This window comes from Crassostrea angulata, chromosome 6 (assembly GCF_025612915.1).
Source record: "Crassostrea angulata isolate pt1a10 chromosome 6, ASM2561291v2, whole genome shotgun sequence".
In the NCBI taxonomy this organism is placed as follows: domain Eukaryota; kingdom Metazoa; phylum Mollusca; class Bivalvia; order Ostreida; family Ostreidae; genus Magallana; species Magallana angulata.
Window position 1 is genome coordinate 52,566,090 of NC_069116.1, and position 20,529 is coordinate 52,586,618.

At 33.3% G+C, this 20,529-nt stretch overlaps 1 protein-coding gene across 1 annotated transcript in view; it reads left to right on the forward strand.

Annotated features, from left to right (window-relative positions):
* The window catches only part of LOC128187753 (guanine nucleotide-binding protein G(s) subunit alpha-like), a 20,985-nt gene extending 1,763 nt beyond the window's left edge, over positions 1–19,222 (forward strand). Inside the window, exons 4-11 of the mRNA XM_052858302.1 lie at positions 103–222; positions 3,281–3,378; positions 9,684–9,738; positions 12,350–12,423; positions 13,115–13,294; positions 14,792–14,922; positions 15,814–15,881; positions 16,116–19,222. Of these exons, the coding sequence (XP_052714262.1) occupies positions 103–222; positions 3,281–3,378; positions 9,684–9,738; positions 12,350–12,423; positions 13,115–13,294; positions 14,792–14,922; positions 15,814–15,881; positions 16,116–16,262 (873 nt within the window). The 3' untranslated portion in view covers positions 16,263–19,222. The remainder of the gene's footprint in view (positions 1–102; positions 223–3,280; positions 3,379–9,683; positions 9,739–12,349; positions 12,424–13,114; positions 13,295–14,791; positions 14,923–15,813; positions 15,882–16,115) is intronic.
* The last annotated feature ends 1,307 nt before the right edge of the window (positions 19,223–20,529 follow it).

The window sequence follows — 20,529 nt, forward strand, 5'->3', positions numbered from 1 at the left end:
ATGTACTAATGACTGCACATATGATGTAATTTGTTTGATTTTTTAAATACTGAAGTGCAATTTTTGGAAACAATCAAGTAATACTCATTTGTTTTGTTTCAGTCTATAGTGGGAGCTATGGCCAGCTTAAATCCACCAGTTCTGCTGGAAAATCCAGATAACCAGTTCCGCGTTGACTATATGCTGAATGTAGCCAGTCAGCCAGACTTTGACTACCCTGCAGTGAGTTGTCTATTGTTGATTAAGTCAACCCTGTGTGATATTGTGTTTATATATCAGCTGCATTTTGTTGTGCATCAGTATCTATAGAGATTTGTTCCACAGTCTTTATGAATACTGAATAGTTTCATGTGTGTGGTTAAAAAAAATGAAACTGCTCTGTGTTCACTGTTCAGTAAGTTGTATGGTTAACATCTTTTTCAAATAGGTGAATAGATTGAATACAATATCATTCCCAATTTATTGGGAATAATTTTGAGATATATTTGTGAGCTGTGAAAATGTTTACTGCTAGTGTGGCATGCTTCCATTGAATGCTCTGCTAGATTTAAAGAGTCTTTTTACAATTCAATATACAGCATGATAAACATGATAAAGTTCAAGTTTTGATAAGGGATAATCCCCTGGGTCAATTTTCTGTGAGAGATTTCTTCCTGATTTTTAAAGCTTTTGCACAATAGGAAATTTTGTGGGTTATAAGTTGTGTAGACTGTATCACAATCAGAAATCCTGCACATACTCCGACCGTGATACAGTCATGTGTTGTAAGATCCTGAACACTAATCAATACAAGAATACAGGAAGAGTGCTTGACTGGCATCTATTTTTAGAACACATGAAGCTAAAAATAGGCAGGTTCCTGGTGTTGTGGACATGATAGATGTAGCAGAGCTTTCTTTGCTGTACACATGTTAGTATATCACACACACATCTCTTATTCTGCCAGCATCAGGGAATGGCTCTACATACATTGTTCATTTTACAGGAACTGCATTTAGATTTTCTACCCTTGCTCTTTCAGAGCAAATTAATGAACTCCATAAATGTCAGGCATTATATTGATTTAGGTTATATTTCTTTTGGTCCTGCTAATATGAGAATATTACTCAATAGGATGCTGATTTGATCATGTGAAGATCACTTGTGAATTATCATATTGGAAATGTCTAAGCATAAACATAGCAGTGAGCAGTGAAGTCATTCCCAATCCCCGTACACAACCCCACAGCTAAACATGGGTGTGGCTGCCATTTTACAATATTTCGATATTGAGGAAGCTAGATAAAAGAAAACTGAATATTCAGAAGACCTGAACAGAGAGGTTTATACAAATTGAAAAGAGATTTTGTTCCGAGTCTTTTGCTCTAAGCCATTACAATTTTTGCCTTGTATGGCTCATTATGTAAAGATAGGTGTTGAGAGTATTTCATGTATCAGGCTTATTGACTTACACAAGGACTGGGAATGGCAGGTCAAGCAACTATAAATAGATGCAGATGACATAATCTTTAGAGCCAGGTAGATAATTTTAGATCAGATTTTAAATGCAGAAACAAGTTATAGCACGATAGTCTACACACCTCTTGAATGCTTCATTGATTTTCTATTAAGGAGGAAACTAAACAGAATAATTTGTAGTACAAACAGTCCTCAGATCCAGGACCACAAAATGCAAATTTTAACTTCTATTTGTGTTAAATTAGGGTGGGTAATATTCAAACTGAGTAGCCCGCGTTTGAAAGTCTTATCAAATAAGTTGTCTTGAGGGTTGAAATTTTTCTTCCATAGAATATTAGGAACTCCCTTTAAATAGACTGATTTTATGAATAATCATGATAGATAAATATTTTTTTTGAATTATAGTTGAATAATCATATAGTGGCTAAGCTTTATATGGTTAATAATTGTATATCTGTCAGTTAATAGCCTTTTAGAATGGTCTGACACACCCTCCCTAAGTTACTGAGATATATACACACAGCACTGTTAGTTGTGTCATGTCTTTTAGCATTATGAAAACTTGGTAAATTTGTATGTAGTTTTTAAATAATTCTGTAAAGATAAGATCATATTAATTGTGAGCTATGTCTTTAGATGTACTGGCTGTAAATATATCCGTGTGTAACAAACTTTTCCTTACTGAAAATTTTGAAATAAAAGATTCTCAATATGAATCTAAGTTTACAATTATACACGTTGTATATATACTACTGTTTGGGCACCTGAGCCTTCTATTCATTGGTTGCTTGATAACTTCCTTTTTCGGGTGGGGGTGAGTGTTGCGTATTATATTACAGCCCTATATTGTACTAAAATCTCGCTTGAGATTCAGCTCCCCTTGGTATTTGGACCAGAAGGACAAATCTCAGACAACCCCTTCATAATTTCAAAATTCTTACTCAGCTTTGGTCATATGTCATAGTTGAATTTGGATATTTCTCTGTCTTGGCCCAATTCAATTTTGTAGCTCCAAAATTCATCTCATTTATTATTATCATTAATGTGCATTTCTAACCTTTTCATGGGTTCCAACAATATATCCTGCTGCTAATTTTTTTCTTCAATGGAAGCCTCCATTATTTGTAACTTTTTTAAAAAAAAAAAAGGCCTCTTAGAATAATGTTATAGTATAACATCTAGGTGTAATTCAAGTTACCTGAGGATGAAGAGAAAAAAATAGACTCAAAATCAAAACAAATACACCAGCTGTATTATAGGGGAATCACTATGTAAGGATGAGAAGTGCAGATCAAATTTAGATAATTAGAGGGATATTTGACCAGGCAAGACACACAAATATCCCAATTTTAACAGTGACACTTTTAAAGGAACCTAAGCTGGGGCTGAATTTCCAGATGTAATGAAGGATATGTTCCAAGATTTGGCAAAAGTGTCAGTTCAAATATCAAGGCAAATCAAATCTCATCTTATGACATCTAAAATCAGTTGTACTAAAAAGACATGTGAGAAATAATTTTGGGTATCTTTTGTTATGATTGTTAAAAAATTTGTATGAAATCTATGTGAGAAGTGTATTGCGATTCATCTCATTAATCATTTTCATTTTTTTCCTGTTGAATGATGTTTGGTCCTTGAATTTTGTATTGTGTTATATCTCCCTTATCAACTTTAGATAATCTTTGAATTAACTCTCTGTAATTCCTATCCAGTTGTGTACAGTTTCTTTTTGTCTTTAATTTGGTTATTCATATTTATTTGTCAACTTATTCATAAATGATTATCAGTGTTGTTATGTTAACTGCTGTATTGCCCTTTACAGGAATTCTACGAGCACACAGAGATCTTGTGGAGTGACAAGGGGGTCCAGGCGTGTTACGAGCGCTCCAATGAGTACCAGCTCATCGACTGTGCCCAGTAGTAAGTCACTAACAATTATTGCCACCCACCTCCCAGCGTCTTATCATTGCTATCTCTCATTTGGTTCTCTTTGTTTTCTGAAGTAGTGCTTAATATACAAGCCTAGAGTGTCTATACAAGTCTATTTTGTACCAAAATAGTAGCAAAGTCCTATTAGAATTTCTTTCCTGTGTCTTTTGATCAACAGTCAGAGAGCTTCTGAAAATAAAGACACCGATGAAATATTTTTAGTCATGCACATGCATAAATCTATATTTTGAATTTCTAAGGCAAGTAAAAAAGAGATGAATTTCCCAACTTATTTTAATTGTTAAGTTCCATCTATTGTATTAAAATTTATTTTTATTTTTCTGGTAACCAGATTCCATCATTTTTGGACATTTTTATCTGTCAAATTTAGTTTATTTGTAAAAGTTTTTTTCTTTTTTCTGATTTATTCAGTATTCTGATTGATGGTATGACCTAATAATAGAACACTTGATGACAAATGGATAGTCTATTTAAATTCTGTAGTGGCTACTTTGTTGTAAAGGTATACCTAATATACATGTAAGTGTGAGATTCTGGTATTATAAATCTTACAGTAGACAGGATTTATGAAGTTATACCAAATTTCTTTATTGCTGTCAGTTTAATTTTTATCGGTGTATGTAAATTGAAATGCAGTGCATGAAAATCTAAATCAAGAAAAAGTGTTAAAGTGACCCATATATCACTTCGTAGTGTTTAATTAATGAAATTATAAAGACTGGACCTTGTTTGTTCATGCCAAGTCTGTATATTTAAAGCCAGGAGATTTTTCTTGTGACCTTGAGGTTATGTGTGCCCTGCCATGAAAAAAGAGTGTCTATATATCTGACCATGGTGTGACAGGCAGTGCACTGTGGGCATGGTTTTACAAAGAAAATTTCCATTTGTTTTGATGGTTATTCAGTTGATTAAGAATTTGGAGCCCTTGTATTGGAGATTTTTTCCCCCCAAAAAAACCCACACAATATCAAGTGCAGCAGTTATAATTATTTGGAGAAATCAATATTTAACAGAGAAATCATTGACAATCATATGTGGAAAAAGCATTTCTTTCTTAGTGGTTTTAATGAAAATGAAAATACTTAAAAAGAAAAGATGCATGCATTATGCATACACTTCAAATGCTTTGCCTCTTTTCTTTTGAGTTTTTACAGAATGCTGGGTTTTAAATTGTGCCTAGTAGGTAGGGATTAGTTTCCATTACAACAACAGTAGATCTCATGTCAGAATTTAGAGAGACATTCCAAACAATAGGATGTATGTCTGATTTTTCCTCCCTTCCTTTACTTATCAATATTTCACAAATGTGAATGCATAAAATGTGAAGATTATAGAATTTTCTGTCAGAATTACTGGTATGAGATAAGTTTTGGACTATTCATCATGTGATGCTGGCCCAGACTATATGTCACCATAGTTTTCAGTAACACGATGGGGTAGATATTGGGACGAGTGGATATCTTTACAATATTTTGCCAATCAATGTGGAGTTTACATGAGGAATTTGACACAAGTTATATTTGTGTGTGTCTCTGTGTAGACATGGATTGTTGTAGCGTTTGCTGGGTTGCTTGCTTTAGTTGCTTATACATCTGATCAAATATGACATAAGATGTCAAGGACAGTGTTCAAGTGAAATGTTAAAAACCCCTAGACTTCAGGATAAGGAATAGCTACATGTTACAGATACTGTTACATCTGTTTTCATAACCTCATAGACATTTTATTGAACAAAAGAAAATACACAAATGGATCAAATTGTCATAAAGAAGTGTTATTTGTTATCTGTGTATAATTGAAAGTCCCACTTTTCATGAACCACACAGTTACAAACTTTAATTCTCCACATTCCCCTTCAGAAGTCTATGAATGAATTTTGTGTCATTCTTTAAGGGAATTGCAGAACTTTTAATTGTCTCTGGTTTGTGACTAAGCAATTTGGAAAGAGCATCAGAATATTTAGGTCATGTTCAAGTGAGGTTGGAATAACTTGAGATATTTTTCGGTGATATTATAATTACGCTATGTGTTGTATGTTGCTTGTTAATACATTAATGTTTTTATCTTTGCATTGTATAGTACTTCTACTGTATTATGCCTATCTGGACTTAACCACTGCAATAGCAAAATTATTTTGGGAGTATTTATTTCATTTATTTTGTTGAAAACATTTATCATCAAAATAAGATACCCTACAAAATGTTTATATTAAATTGTTAAATGTTTAGAATGGTTACTTAGTTTTGAAGCAATGGTATTAAATCCTACAAAACCATTTTCAATAACAATGAAATCTTAGCCTCACAGAAATTCTCTTCTACAATATTTGCACCAATCTCATGCTGATATCAACCTGTGTCCTTGTCTATTTTTGTTTTTTGCGACCACTGTTAATGATGTAAAAGAAGCCGTTTTAATCAAGATAAGTAATTGATCTCTTTGCAGTAGCCATGATTCCTCTTGTCCCCGGTGATTATTATAATACACAGACAAGCAGATCTGTTTACAATCTTAAGAAAGGGTATCTATTGTCATTTCGTATGAGCTTGTCCTCAGATTACTAAATATCACTTATATTTTTCTTTTGATGAGATTCTCCAAAACATTTTGGTCCAAAATTAGTTAGCTAAAACTGGATTTTCTGAGACTCTTATCCTCTTGAAGAACATTCTTGTGTGATTATACGAAGTTTATAGTTTGTCATATCTTTGATATGCAAGTACACATGTTCTTGCAAAGTAATTAAAGAATGATTTAAAAAAAATTTTTTTACTTTAAGTTTCATATTGTTTGACGATTTCCCTAACTGGTTATATAATAGTGCAATTTAAAACGACTAAATACATAGACATTCTCTTTTGGCTGAGAATTGGAATCAATGCACTAGCTGTGTAAGCAGGGGGCTGGAATTATATTCAAGGAATGTACTACACTATTGAATGCATATCAGATTCAAAGGAAATTTTATTTTGGTGGTAATCCATTAAAACCACAGACTGATGTTATTGTGTGAAGCAAGGTAAAATCCTTGTTCAGGGTTTTAAATGATTAAAGTTCACTAGTGTGTATTGATTGCTCCCAGACAGCCAAGTACTCCAATGGATGACTATTTTTAGGATTTCAATGGCTGGGAGGCCATTAATAGTAACACTACAGATTTCTTTGTTGATGAAGAATTAACTTCACATTACATCAAAGAGAAGCTATGACCAGAGTAATATGCCTTCTCTTCATGGCCTGAGGGAGACTGCAGATGTTTATAACCCCGTAATGGACATGCATCACACCGTGATTATTATCTTATTATAATAAATGCACAAGCATTGGATCTCTTCAGTATAATGTGCAACACCAATGAAACAGAAATGGTGATCTTAGATTGTACAGTATTGATCATAGTCTCTCTATTATTATTCCCGACTATCGATTTCTCCGGCATGTGGAATGTTTGTATGTGCATGTTGATAAAGAGACACTAACTCTATCTTAGCCAGACCAATGAATAATCATTTAAAGCAATTTACTAACATATCGCAGACCTCAACGGAGTTCTCTGGTTGAGCACATCATTCACAAACTTGGATAAACTAAATGGACATGTTGTAGTTAAGGGAACATTCATTCCCACATGAATTAGACTATGATTGAAACGTTCTTCTGACATCTTTTGAGCTTCTTAACACACCTAAAAAAAATACTTTAAAGCCCTACACATGTTTAATGTTCTATATATATTCAGTTGTTGAATTTTATTACATTCCATATACTGTTTGAGGAAGGCCATTATTCCTTTCAAATTTAAAATCTTAGAGGCACTTTTAGGGGACAAGTTCTAGATTTGATGAAAAGAGAGGGACATCAAAAGTGCTTTTTCAAAATACCTAAGAAATCTGTTGTACCTTACAATGCTAAATCCTATACTAAATACCAACTTTTCTTCGCATGCGAAAATTTTTCACGAGGTTCGCAAGAGCCTGACGTCGCGAATATTTCTCACTGCAATCTAGTTCTTGTATAGGTATATAAGCTCAACACAAATGTAGATGAGGCTTAAGTGTGAAAACAAATCACAGGAAACCAGTTTTTCTCCAGTAAATCGTGAAATAAAGTTGCAAATAAAAGTTCGTTTACAGTGTGTGATACAGATACACTGAAACTTCCTTATAAGTCTGTTATGTTAACAATTTATCCCATACAAAGTTGCTTCATTTAAAATGTTTAAAATGTCCGTAGGATAAACTGGGATTTATAAACCTGTATCATGGTCAGATGGACATGGTCTTGTTCTTTCATTATTATTTTTTATATTTATCCTGACACATACACAAGTTACACCTTTTTGTTGGAGTTGTGATGTCTCCGTGCTTGCTCATTGTCACTGTTCTTGTAAAAGCCATGTAGACTTGAATGCTACGCCTCCCCTCCCTCTCTGGACCTACACTGCCGTGTTCTGCCATCTCTGACAGATCCACGGATGTTGTAGATTCATGTGCAACTGGCTCTTGGGAGCTTGTCACAGAGAATTATAATCTGCGAAATGGCAGAAAGAAATACGCTTTAGGGGATAGCTGCATTCTGTATTTAAATATTCAAGATATTTTGGGGTCTCTCTGAATTGCACTAATATTCTTTTTAAGCTGTCTTGAAGGGCAATATAAAATGTAAGAAAATGCTGTGATCTCTGGGGCTATGTTTGATTTAACTGATGACTGATGAAAATGAGAGCTTCTGTATAGAAATGGAACTCCCAAGTCAAATAAGACCGTGTTTATACAACTTATAAGCATATATAATTTTGAATTTGAGGGATCCCCAAATCTGGTTTACAGCATTTCTGACATTAGGGTAAGAATTAATAGAGTCTAATTAATGTATGATTAAATACACAGGAAAGCTATTTCAAACACTTGCTTGACAGAGTGGCCAAAGATCTGTGTATAATAGATGTCAAATTTACAGGACATGAACAAGGTCTGTTTTTGAAGTTGACAGGACAGGTCCAAGCCACGGGTCTATCAACTGTGTTTGCTCTGCATAATACATGCACTGAAACTAATGCAGATTAAAAGTGTGCCTGGTGAATGGCTACAATGCAGCATTTATAAGGAAAAGAGTTAGAGAGGGGAAAGAAAATAGGGGACTTACAAGATAAAGAAGAAAATGTCTTGTTGTGTTTTCATTACATTCAAGGCACCTTAGATATACAACAAAAAGAAATACCAGAATAAACACTTTATTCTTACATTTGAAGTTGATAAGAAAATAAGACAGTTTTTTATAAGTTTGATTTTGTGGTTAGGATATGAAGGATGGTTATAACTAAAACAGGTGTGTTTAAACTGGCTGTGTGTGTCTCCACAGGTTTATTATGTGCCAGAAGATCTATAGCAAGATGCATTTTTAATCAATAATTTGTCTAAAATAATCCTCTTTTTATAGTAATATTATTCAACACACCAGATGATTACAGTGGTATTGTTGAACTGTGTGGTTGTCAGGCAAACAAATTCAGGTCAATTTACCAACACTTCTATAAATTATCCATATGTTACTAATAATAGGCCTGGTATGAGTCATCCCTCTTTTTCACTGCATGGGGTTAGAGAGGAGGTCAGAGTAAACATCTCGGTGTGTATTGCCACAAGTGATTTGGGGAGTCGCAAGAGGGCGCTTATTACAATTGATAAAGCCAGGTATTTTTAGAGGCGAAGGAAAACATGTGGGAAAACTGGCCTCAATCAAATAAAAAACCTGCTAATGGTGTAGTATATCAATTAGATCTTCTCACTTGGTCCAGATATAGCAGAAAATTGTGTGATTCTCTCAAAACAGCATTATTGACATTAAGTGTGTAGGAGTTTCACCTCACCACATCAGTGGGAGGAGAATATTTGTGTTATTCTTTCCTTCCAATATTTTTTTCTTCTTTTAACACTATGTGTACACTGCATTATAAATATATAGAGCTTCAGGGCAAAGTAAGAAAAATGGTTATGAAATGGTCATTCATGGTTAAAAAAAAAAAAATGCAACATAAAAACTCCTGATATTCTTGTCAGTTGTGCCCTTATATCTTTTTTCTATTTAATACATTTTAAAGTATTTCTGTTGTTCCGAAATGTTTAGGCCATGATGTGAACCTTCTTTAGTATTTTATATTTTCTAGCAGAAATTTTTGCACTTGTTGAAAAATATGAAATTGCTTTAAAACATTATATGGAATAAAAGTGTAGTTTCTGCTGTTGCTTACAGAAAATATTTGATTTATTTTACAGTTTCCTAGACCGAGTCCATATAGTGAAACAGAGTGACTACACACCATCAGAACAGGTAATGATGAACAGTTAAACAAAGTTAATAATCTGATTTGGTGTATGTGCAGATTTCTAAGACATCCCCAGCACAGTCCCATACATCCTCTAATATTTTATTTGGCAAGCCTGGACACTGTGATGGAAACCCATATACTTATCAAAATTAGATTGGTTTAAAATTTTCTGGACATAATTATATTTTAGATAAATCACAGATGCAAGACTTGTTTAAGATTATTCTTGCAAATGTGTAACCGTTGAAGAAGCTGCGTTATGAAATCAATTAAAAAAAAACACACTTAATTAAAAAGAACATAGCTGAAAGCTATGAATAGACTTGTTCTAATTTTATTAAGTTCAATACTTAGCACTCGGGTTGAAAATCAATAATTATGTCTTAGAAAGGAAAACAACGCGAGTCTTGTTACATCACAGGCTGCAGTCATGATAAAGCAATATATGTTCGTTTCACACTGTGTACACATCAATGTTTGTTAATTGAAAGATATGCCCTTTGTGTTAGGGATGGTAGTGGCCACACAGAAATTCATTACAGGTACTTCATGTATATTTTGGGGATGTAATTTATTTGATTTTTTTAAAATCTCATGGAGAATTTCATTGCATAAAGCATTAAGATTTCTGATAGATGTTAATTGATTATGACAAGATTTGAAGAGTGACTTACTTCAGTAACAAAAATAAACAAAATGGAGTAAATTTGAAATCTTACCAGATCCCCCCCCCCCCCCCCCCTTTTCAAACTGACCATTATGGTACATGAAGTCCAATTGTATGAACTTTTTATTCTTTTTTATTGTATGCTTCTATGATAGAAGTCTAAATCTTTCACCCACCCACCCTTAACTAATCATTTAAAAAGAAAAATGGAGAATATTTTTGTAATTTATCTGGAAAAAATCTAATTTACCTGAATGTATTTGTTACAAACTTGTAATAAAATTGTATTTGTTAATAAACCTCTGAATGTAAATACTGGTATTTATAAAAAAAAAAAAAATATTGGACAAACTTTACCTGAAAAAGTAATAGTAATGCCTAATGGTAGGAAATACATATCCCTGCCAATCAGAAACATTAACTTCACAATAAATAGATCATGTGCCACACCCTTATTCTATTTTGAAATTATGTAAAGCAGCTTGTTAATTGTACACAAGACTCACAAGTACAGAACATGTAATAAAATACCTGTGGTCGAGAGCAGGCTTTGATGCCTAGGTGAATCACGGGGTTTTTTATGGACACACTAAGTGAAGCCAGACCCTGCCGAGAGCTAGCAGACACAGATCAAATCTTGTTTATTTGTTTAAAAAATTGATTTGAGGGCTATTTTTAGATATGTATGAGAATACAGCAGTTGGCATTGTTATGAATTGCACAGTTAATAGTTTATCTGTGGTTTTAATTATTTTCTGAAAACAGGTAGTTTTGAAAGCTGAATGATTTATCTGTATAACACCTGGCAGCCTACTGCACAGTGCATTTAGTCAAATTACAAGAAAAGCATCTGTATATTAAGACATTGAACTGCTGCATGGTTTTGTTATCTGACCAGTGACATTGATAGCTTTCAATGCCTCTCCATGTTCTGCCTTACCACGCCCTTCAATTCAAATGCCCATGCCCCTTAATTTTCTGCCTTTCGTACCCTTAAATGCTTTGGCTTAGTGCCATGCCACTCAGTGCTTATGCCCATACCCCTCAATGTTCTATCTGACTATGCCCTCCAATGCCTTTGCCTTACCATGCCCCTAAATGACATGCCCTTGTCCCTCATGTTTTATCTTCCCCTGCCGTTCCAGCTTTATTGATCTGCATCACAATGCTCATGCCCCTCAGTGCTCAACAAACCCTGGTACTGGGTCGAGGGGTGGTACCATGAAATTCTTTCACTCAGTTTATTAGCTTTCATTTAGTTTTTTTTATAACACAGCTGACTACTAAGAAGAATAATACTAAGGATTAGTCAGCGAAAAGATTGTTGACAACAGCAGACATGTTCTGCATATGTTGTTGTCTGTATATTGTTGGGAAATCCTCTTACAACTGCAGACCCAGGGGTCAGGCTCGTTGAATGAACCCACAGCCAGCTGACGGTGGCATATGTACTGCATTGAGTTTACCATTACACATAGGTCACCAAACTACAGGCTTCCTCAGATTTTTAAATCCCATTAAAGTTGGACTTCATTCAAGTTTCATACCAGCTTTGTATGACTTGATTGAACTCTCTGCTACCTTGACTATTTTTAGACATGCAATTCTTTTTAATTCTGATGGAATATCTCGAGGCACACTGAGAATATTACAGGCTATCATTGACTTTCCATGAATGACCTGATTTTCATATACAAACAATTGATATATATAAAATTTGTTCTTCACTATAATATTTTCCCCATGTATCTGAATTTCTTTAGGTTTGATTAGTCATCATATATGTAATGGTTTAGAAAGTGTTTGAATAATTTGTGTTCCACTGGTATTTTGGCACCCTAGAAAAGAACCGAATGAAGCAAAACTAATATGGGTACAAACATTTCTCTTCATGTTTTAGTAAGACAGTAGTTTTATCACTGTTCAACTTCTTTTTTTTTTTGCAGGATATATTACGTTGTCGAGTATTAACATCAGGAATATTTGAAACAAGATTTACAGTTGACAAAGTTAATTTTCAGTGAGTATTGCCCATAGAAAAACTTTTTTCAGATATCAGACTTATATTTTGTTACTTATTACCCATAATTTTTGGTTAATAAATGGATTTTGAATGATCTGGCTTACACACATACATATTGATATATATCTTCAAAATTGATACAACGGAAGATGTTATCTGGGTTTTGTGCAACTTGATTTGTTGGATCTGACAACAGAAATGTTGCCCAAAGCAAATGGGCAACATTATTGTCTTTAAGTTCCAACAAATCATCTCAAAACTTGTAAAACAAATGCATGTATATTTTAACAATTAAATTGTGAATTTTATCATTTACACTCCATTGCTCTCTCCAAGTTTACATTGAAAAGCTTATTTTCACTGATTCAAGTTGATCTAGTTAGGATTGTCTTGTCTTAGATTCTGAATATTATTATTACGGTATTTAATTTTTATCAATGATTTTTTTGTATTTTGAAACAGATCATTAACTACATTTTGGTTAAATGTTACAAGTACTGGTAATATTAAGATAATTTTCATTCTTTGAATTATGGTTAATACATTTAAGAAACATTCTAAAAATGAAGAATTTGATTCGTTTTTAAAAGGTGAATAGGATGTTGCATGTAAACCTAAAGAGCAGTAAGTTTTTCACTGTTGATGTACATATCATAATATTTCAATCAATTGTATCTAAATTTTTCAGTATGTTTGATGTTGGAGGCCAGAGAGATGAACGAAGAAAGTGGATTCAATGTTTTAACGATGTGACGGCCATTATTTTTGTAACGGCCTGTAGTAGTTACAACCTTGTCTTACGAGAAGACCCAAGCCAAAACAGACTGAAAGAATCTCTTGTCCTTTTCCACAGTATTTGGAACAACAGGTACAAATTAACAGTGAAATTAGTTAATGCTTGTATTTTAAAAAGAAAAGTAGTATTCTTTTATTCAAATTATAACCAGTGCAAAGATTACTTTGTTGTTCCTGGTATCACAGTCACTTCCTATAACACATTGAGTTAAGGACAATCTTCGTACGTGGTATTCAACATAAACAACAAAATTTGAAGTATGTCAAGTAATACAGTAAAACACGGTTATAGCGAACACGCTTATAATGAATTGACGCTTACAGTGAAGTGAATTTCATTCCCCAAGTCTCTATTTCATGTTGAAAACTTGACGGATATAACGAATTACGCTTATAACAAAGTTAACTTACCCGTCCCTGGGACTTCGTTATAAGCGTGTTTTACTGTATAGATGGAGAAAAGTAATGAACCATTCAGCAATACAAGGTTTTGGGTTTGTTTTTTGTTTTCGTTCAATGATTCACTTTGCTGTTATGAATATATCAAGTATAAATGGTGTAAGATTTTTTTATTGGTGTCAAGTTATTAAGTTGTAGAAAAAAACAACTCAAAACACCTTGATCTACTAAAAATAGATTTTGTATGTAATTCAGGAATTTGGCATCTGCGTTTTACAATAGCAACATCAACACCCATGCATTATATGTAGACCTGTCATTTTAAAGTTATAACCCTGTAGTGTTTAACTGTATGGTTTACTAAAGGATGAATATGATAGCTTCTGAATATAAAATTTAAATTGGGTATGGATAGGTTACGCCTAATAAATTGTCAAGCAGTTTTTAAAGAAAGAAAATAATAAAATTGTTCCAACTTAGTTGTAATTTGCATAAATTGAATAAAATTTATTCCTTAAAATTTATTTATTACTCGCAAAGTTAAGAATTTGTGATCAATTGTACTCCAAATAACAAAAGATTGTATGAAATTTAAATGAAAGTTAATGCAGTTTGATATGTTCAGTCACTTGTCATTGTGACATGAGCAAAAAAAATTATTCGGTCAAAAAAAATTTTGATAAAATTGTGCTTACAAACAATTATTGAATGATTTATGATAAAACTATTATGGCTTTTTGATATTTTTCATAACATGTTTTATCGACTTGATGAGATGATATCAACCTTGGATGTTCTCCTCAGTCTAATTGACCTATTAGGTCAATAAAAACTTGCACTGCCCTCATCAAAAGACTTCAGTTATACAAGATATCACTATAAAACTGATTGTTCAATGGAAAGTAGCTTTATGTGTACAAGAAAATGTCACATGTATAGCATGGTATCACAGTTGTTTCATACAGATAATATGTAACAGTATAACAGATACACTTTTACTATACCAATGTTTATTTGTGGATCAAAATTTTGTAATTGCATGTATAATTCTGTATGGAATTTTATTTTGTTAATATTCAATTATAAGCTTCTTTGTTTTGGCATGTTTACTTGGATGAATTTTCAAACAATCAGCAACTAACAAATATTTTCTTCTTCTCTTTTATTTTAGGTGGCTACGAATTATCTCTATAATTTTATTCTTAAATAAACAAGATCTTCTAGCAGAAAAGGTTAAAGCTGGGAAATCAAAAATTGAAGATTATTTTCCCGAGTACAAGCGGTACCAAATACCTCCAGATGGTAAGTACTAGTCTCTTTCTGCATACATTTTATATCTACTGATTATCGCGGAAGTCTACCGCTCTTTAGCTTTGTCTCCCGCCTACTGGTCTTATTAAAAAATCTAGCGCTTTTCTTCAAAATACGTTCCTTGTTTTGTTAGATAGCCATTTTGGAAGCCATTGTGGTAAAAAAAAATCATCGTGTTTGAAATTAGGGCGTGACTCTAAATCGAAGGCACACAAACGCTTTATTAAGTCAGGTTAAAGACAAGTTTTCAAGCATGTGTTTTACATTGAACGATGAAAGAAGCCACTTTCCGTGATTACATAAGTTGATTACAAGGAAGCTTTGCAATTCCACATGTGGCTTTAACGATGACTGAATTTATCTTTCAACTTGGCCTTAACAGTAAACTTGACTTGCAGTTAATTGCAGTGCTGCATGATTTGTGATAAGCATGTTAAGATCGTTCTGATTTTGAAAAAGAATATACAATTTCCTTCAATTGTCTTGTATGTAAAATTTAGGCAACTTAGCCTTTTTTTCAACAAAGGCAATTGTCAAAGTCTCAGCACTAAAATATCTAATACCCGTAATCAGTATGATGGTAAATGCATGGAAACATTTTTATTGCTTGTGTTAATTTATATTACAAAATTTGATTTTTAAAAGTCTTATATTTTAGTTGATACATGTATTTTAAATTACTTATCAGAAACCCTTACTTTATATGTAGTACATAAAAATCTGTGCTTTGAAATACATGCGAAAAAGGCCGCGCGCAATGCTACCGCTTTTCGTTCAAAATCGACCTATTTTTCATCACTGTATGCTTTTTATGAATTTAACTTCTCTGTTCAAAGGGGAATAACTCCTATAGGAAGTAAATATTACTTTGTTATTTTTCAGCTGTGTTAGAACTAAATGAAGACCCAGAAGTAGCAAGAGCCAAGTACTTCATTCGGGATGAATTTTTGGTAAATATTGCTGATAAAATTAGAAGATTATCATTTTTACACTCTTCAATAACTAAATTGAATTGAAAACTTTTTGATAGATTTTACTCATTTCGGAATTCATGATGTTATGATACAGTTTGTCTTTTCAGTATTCGAAATCAGTCTGTTTGTATGTATAGAAAGGACATGGTGCACTTAATAAAATTCATAACAAAATTGAGGGAGTAACATTAGTGCTGTTCTTTTTTCCAGCGAATAAGTACGGCCAGTGGTGATGGAAAACACTACTGCTATCCCCATTTCACGTGTGCTGTTGACACAGAGAACATTAAGAGAGTTTTCAATGACTGTCGAGACATCATTCAAAGGATGCACCTGAGGCAGTATGAACTCCTGTGATTTGCAATTTTATTTTTGACTTAATGGCCTATATGAAGGCTTTAAGTCAAGCAACTAAAACTGTACACTCAAAGGGTGAAGGACCTTACCTGTGTTTACTTGTGTATGTGACAAAGAGAAAATTCATACACAGAAACAAGCAGAGGGTTAAGAAGAGCAGAATCACACGTTTAGAACTGGGTAATTCATCAAGAATTCACCTCCACTGTTAGGCCATGCTGACCTCATGTTCTCAGTACATTAAGTGCTTCATTGTTGGAGTTTGGGACGACATCGCCTTTTCCTCTTCCTCCTCCTCCTCTTCCTCCTCCTACTCCTCCCTCCTATTCCTCCTGTGTGTTGGAACTTCACTCCGTTGTCAAGTGACTTGGCGTGTAATGAGAGATGACAGTATTTCATATCATTAATGGATATGTTTCAGGTTGTCTCACAGGATTAACACAGAGTCCCTCAGTATTTAATCAATACTAGTTGTTTGTTTACCTTCCCCCTCCATTGTCTTCTAGGTTTTTTGTATGTTTTTGATGATAATACTAGCTGTGAAAGGCCAACAAAAAATGTATCATAGCCTTTGAAGTCATAATTGTACGTTTTCTGTTTTCAAACTTATTACTGTATTGTTTATACAAAAAAAATTTCACCTTTTTTGTTACTTTGAGGCAGTAGAACCGAGAGGAGTGTAAAAACCAGTTATCCTTTTTTTTTTTTTTTTTTGCTGAATTTATGTTGGAGATGTAAACGTCTTTGTCTGTTTGTGTCATGACTTTTTACTCCCAGCCTTACTGTATTGACAAATTTATCAAATGCCAGTTATCTTTTTACACCCAGTGTTTCATGGATTTGTTTATTGTATTGTTAAGCAAAAAAAAAAATCTTATGAATATTGACGCTCTTGTACCAATACAAACAAAACTGAAGCTGAGGCACTACAACTTGTGGAAAGTTTGATGCCTGTTCTGTGTTTTCTGACTATAGCACCTGGTCATGTGATACATGTTATATGTGTTTTCATCTATTTGTCTACGTGAAATTGTAACGATGCAGTTGATGATAGATCACAGGGAGAGCTGGGTGTGGACTGGTCACGGACATGACATGGAGGAACTATCATGCTTGCTCACCTTAGTTAATGCTTGGTACACAGCTCAAGGTCCTGAGACAGGTGGGGATTCATCGATTATGCAACAACAGGAGTAGGGTAAAGAAGTGGTTCTGTGTGTAGAATGCCTTATGATGGAGAGAGCCTGGGGTTTCCTGTGATTTCAGTTGGCTGCTTGTTGTTGCAATTTTTATTTAGGTTGTTACTATGTCAGATGGGGCTTGCTCTTCTTCACATGTTTTCAGTGTATTCATATTTTATACAGCTGTTTACAAATTCTCTTGATGGGAATTCATTCAAATAGATTTTGTCTATCTGCTTGGAAAGTTTTAGGGTTGTTTTATGATTAAGTGTAGACTGCAGTCAACAGAACTGACAGTGCTCTTACAACTAGTTGTTGTTCTATGTCATCACTGACAGTGCTCTGGTGTCAAGTTGTCAGTGTTATTGTCAGTGCACTGTCATTTACTTGTCAGTGGCTTGGCAACATTTTGGACAACTGGTGACAGAGCACTGGAACAATGCCTATTTTAGGAGATGTTTCTATCACATAAGGGTATTACCATCAATGTACAGGGACGATGCAGTCCATAGTTATGACAAAATCCACAGTGATTCATTCAGTTTTATCTGTAGTGCTGTTTTAACTCAAGCCTCATGTTGACATAGATTATTTTCAATCATTTTCATCCATACTGATTTGATGCTTGTATGAAAATGTAAAAAGTGTATACAATGTCATTTGCATGATTAATGATTTTTTATATATAAATATATATAAATATATATTATTATTTTTTCTGTTCAAAGCTTCAATATTGAATGTGATGACTGGATGGTTGGTTTGATGTTAGTGGGGAGAATGGTGTGTAGTTAGTACATAGCTATGTTCTGCTCCACAGTTGTTGCATCATATCTATAAATACTTGAAAATCCATCCAAAATCCATCTTGATAGTTTCTGTGGCAATGTGATAATAAATGTGTAGAGAAGGGTATGTTTGCATATTTATTTAATCATTTATTTTAATAGAAAATGGCATTAAATCTTATAGACTTCAGCAATATCCAAGAATTTGAGAATTTGTATGGTTCTCAAGTTTTTTCGAATTCTGAAAATGGTGCAGATTTTTTTTTTGCCACACTCTGTAATTTTATTGCCATGGACAATGCTTTAGGTTGTAAATATTACTAAACTCTTAAGTTCAGAGGCAAAAGCTGTTTCAATGTATTCAGATGATTGTATAATGAAATCTAATCATTCAAAAGATCCGCCATGTTTCCTGTACAAATGGTATCTCTAGATTAAAATATTCTGCATTTTACACGTTTAGGCTACTTCCAGATTTTGTACCTTCAGAATACCTAAGTAGATTTATTATTATTTGATTTGATTTCAGTTTGGTATCTGTGTACAGTATGTAGTCGTGGTGACGCCTTGTTACACCAATATTTAACTGTTTAAGTATTATGTGCTGATGTTTGGCAGGCAGAAAATTTTGTCAGAAACAAGTGCACGGAGGAAAGTAAAAGCACCTGTTTTATCAGAAATGATTTTCATCCTTAAAAAAAATCATTGAAATCTTTTCTTAGGATCGAAAACAAATGCTAATGGTTCTTTCTGTGGACAAGATTTTCTGCCATCCACTCGGCAATGTATGAGTTTTTTTGAACTTTTGGACACTTGCTGCGTTAGAAAATTGAGTGGAAAGGACAGATGCTGTATGCGTGAAAGGTGATTCCATTACTTATGTAAAATAGAGAGCTGGAGAATTTTGTAGAAAAAAGTGAAATATTACAAAAGTGAAATATCTTTGTAATAATTTCATCTGTGACACCTATAAAAGATTTAAATTATTGTATGTTTTGTTTTGTGTTATTATTTTGTTATTTAGTAGAAGAAAGTGTCAACATTTGCAGTTCTCATAAATTATGTCCACCATGATAAGACAAAACTTCTAAGTAGAATGACATGGCGCAGTGTGTACTAACTTGCAAACTTGTGGGAAAGAACCCTATTTTGATTTAAAGGTGACATCATTTTTGCAAGAAAGAAAGTATAAAAATGATACTATGTTCAATTTAGGGCCATACTATAGGGGGGTATTGGGTGCGTTCGCCCTATCCACATGTTCGCCTTAGTCCGTTCGCTCTAGGTCCCTTCGCTCTTATTATCGTTCGCCCAAATTATCGTTCGCCTTAAACCTCGTTCGCTCCTTGTTTATAAATAAACCATATTATAAGTTATTTCATTTACTTTTAACTTAAAACTTGTTAACTTTTATTAATTATTCGTATATTCTATGTTTTTCCTTCATCAAAAAAAAGACGTAACTGGTATAAATGTCAGATTTTATTGCCGTAGATTGTCGATAACCGTCTTCTTGCTTTTCTAATGATTCGCTTGGTGTTTTTCTTAACAATTAAAAAAATTGAGACTTTAATTGGATAATTCAGAAGCATAGCAGATGGTTATCACTTGAATTTACATAACACAATCCTTTGATCTCTAAATGAGATATATACGGAGATGGAACATGAAACTGTATCAAACTTAATTTAATTATCATATACCCCTAATTAATAATAAGATCGTAATAATAAGACATCATAATTATGATATGGTTATATTATGAGGTAAAATTTAAAATAATTACAAAATAAAAACAAAATAAAAACAGAAGAAAATAAAATAAATCAATTCACAAGTTTTCGTAACAATATAATGTCACCGTCAGTCAAATGCTGATTATTATGTATAAGTGGAAAGGGTGGTACGTATTGTTTTCATTAATTATATATATCGAGGTCGCTGCAGATTTATTTGGAAATTCTTCTTCTAAACTTTGTTGCCATTTTGAATACTTTTAAGATAGATGTTGATCATTCTTGTACACGTAAAGTTTTCTAGGAGCAAGAGGAAACCTCATTTATATTCAGTGACAAATGTGAAGGTTAGGTCGCCTCTGACGAAGGTACATTGTAATACTACAATTTAAGTAGTAATAAAAACCTGCTTATCGTAACGTTATTTGCTGTTCAGTCCATCTGTTCAGCCCATTTACAGAAATCTGACAAATTTATTTGTCCGGCTAACGTAACATGATAACTAAGAGGTAACAAATGCAAAAAAAATGCGGGAACAGAAAATTAGGCAACTTAGGTAGTT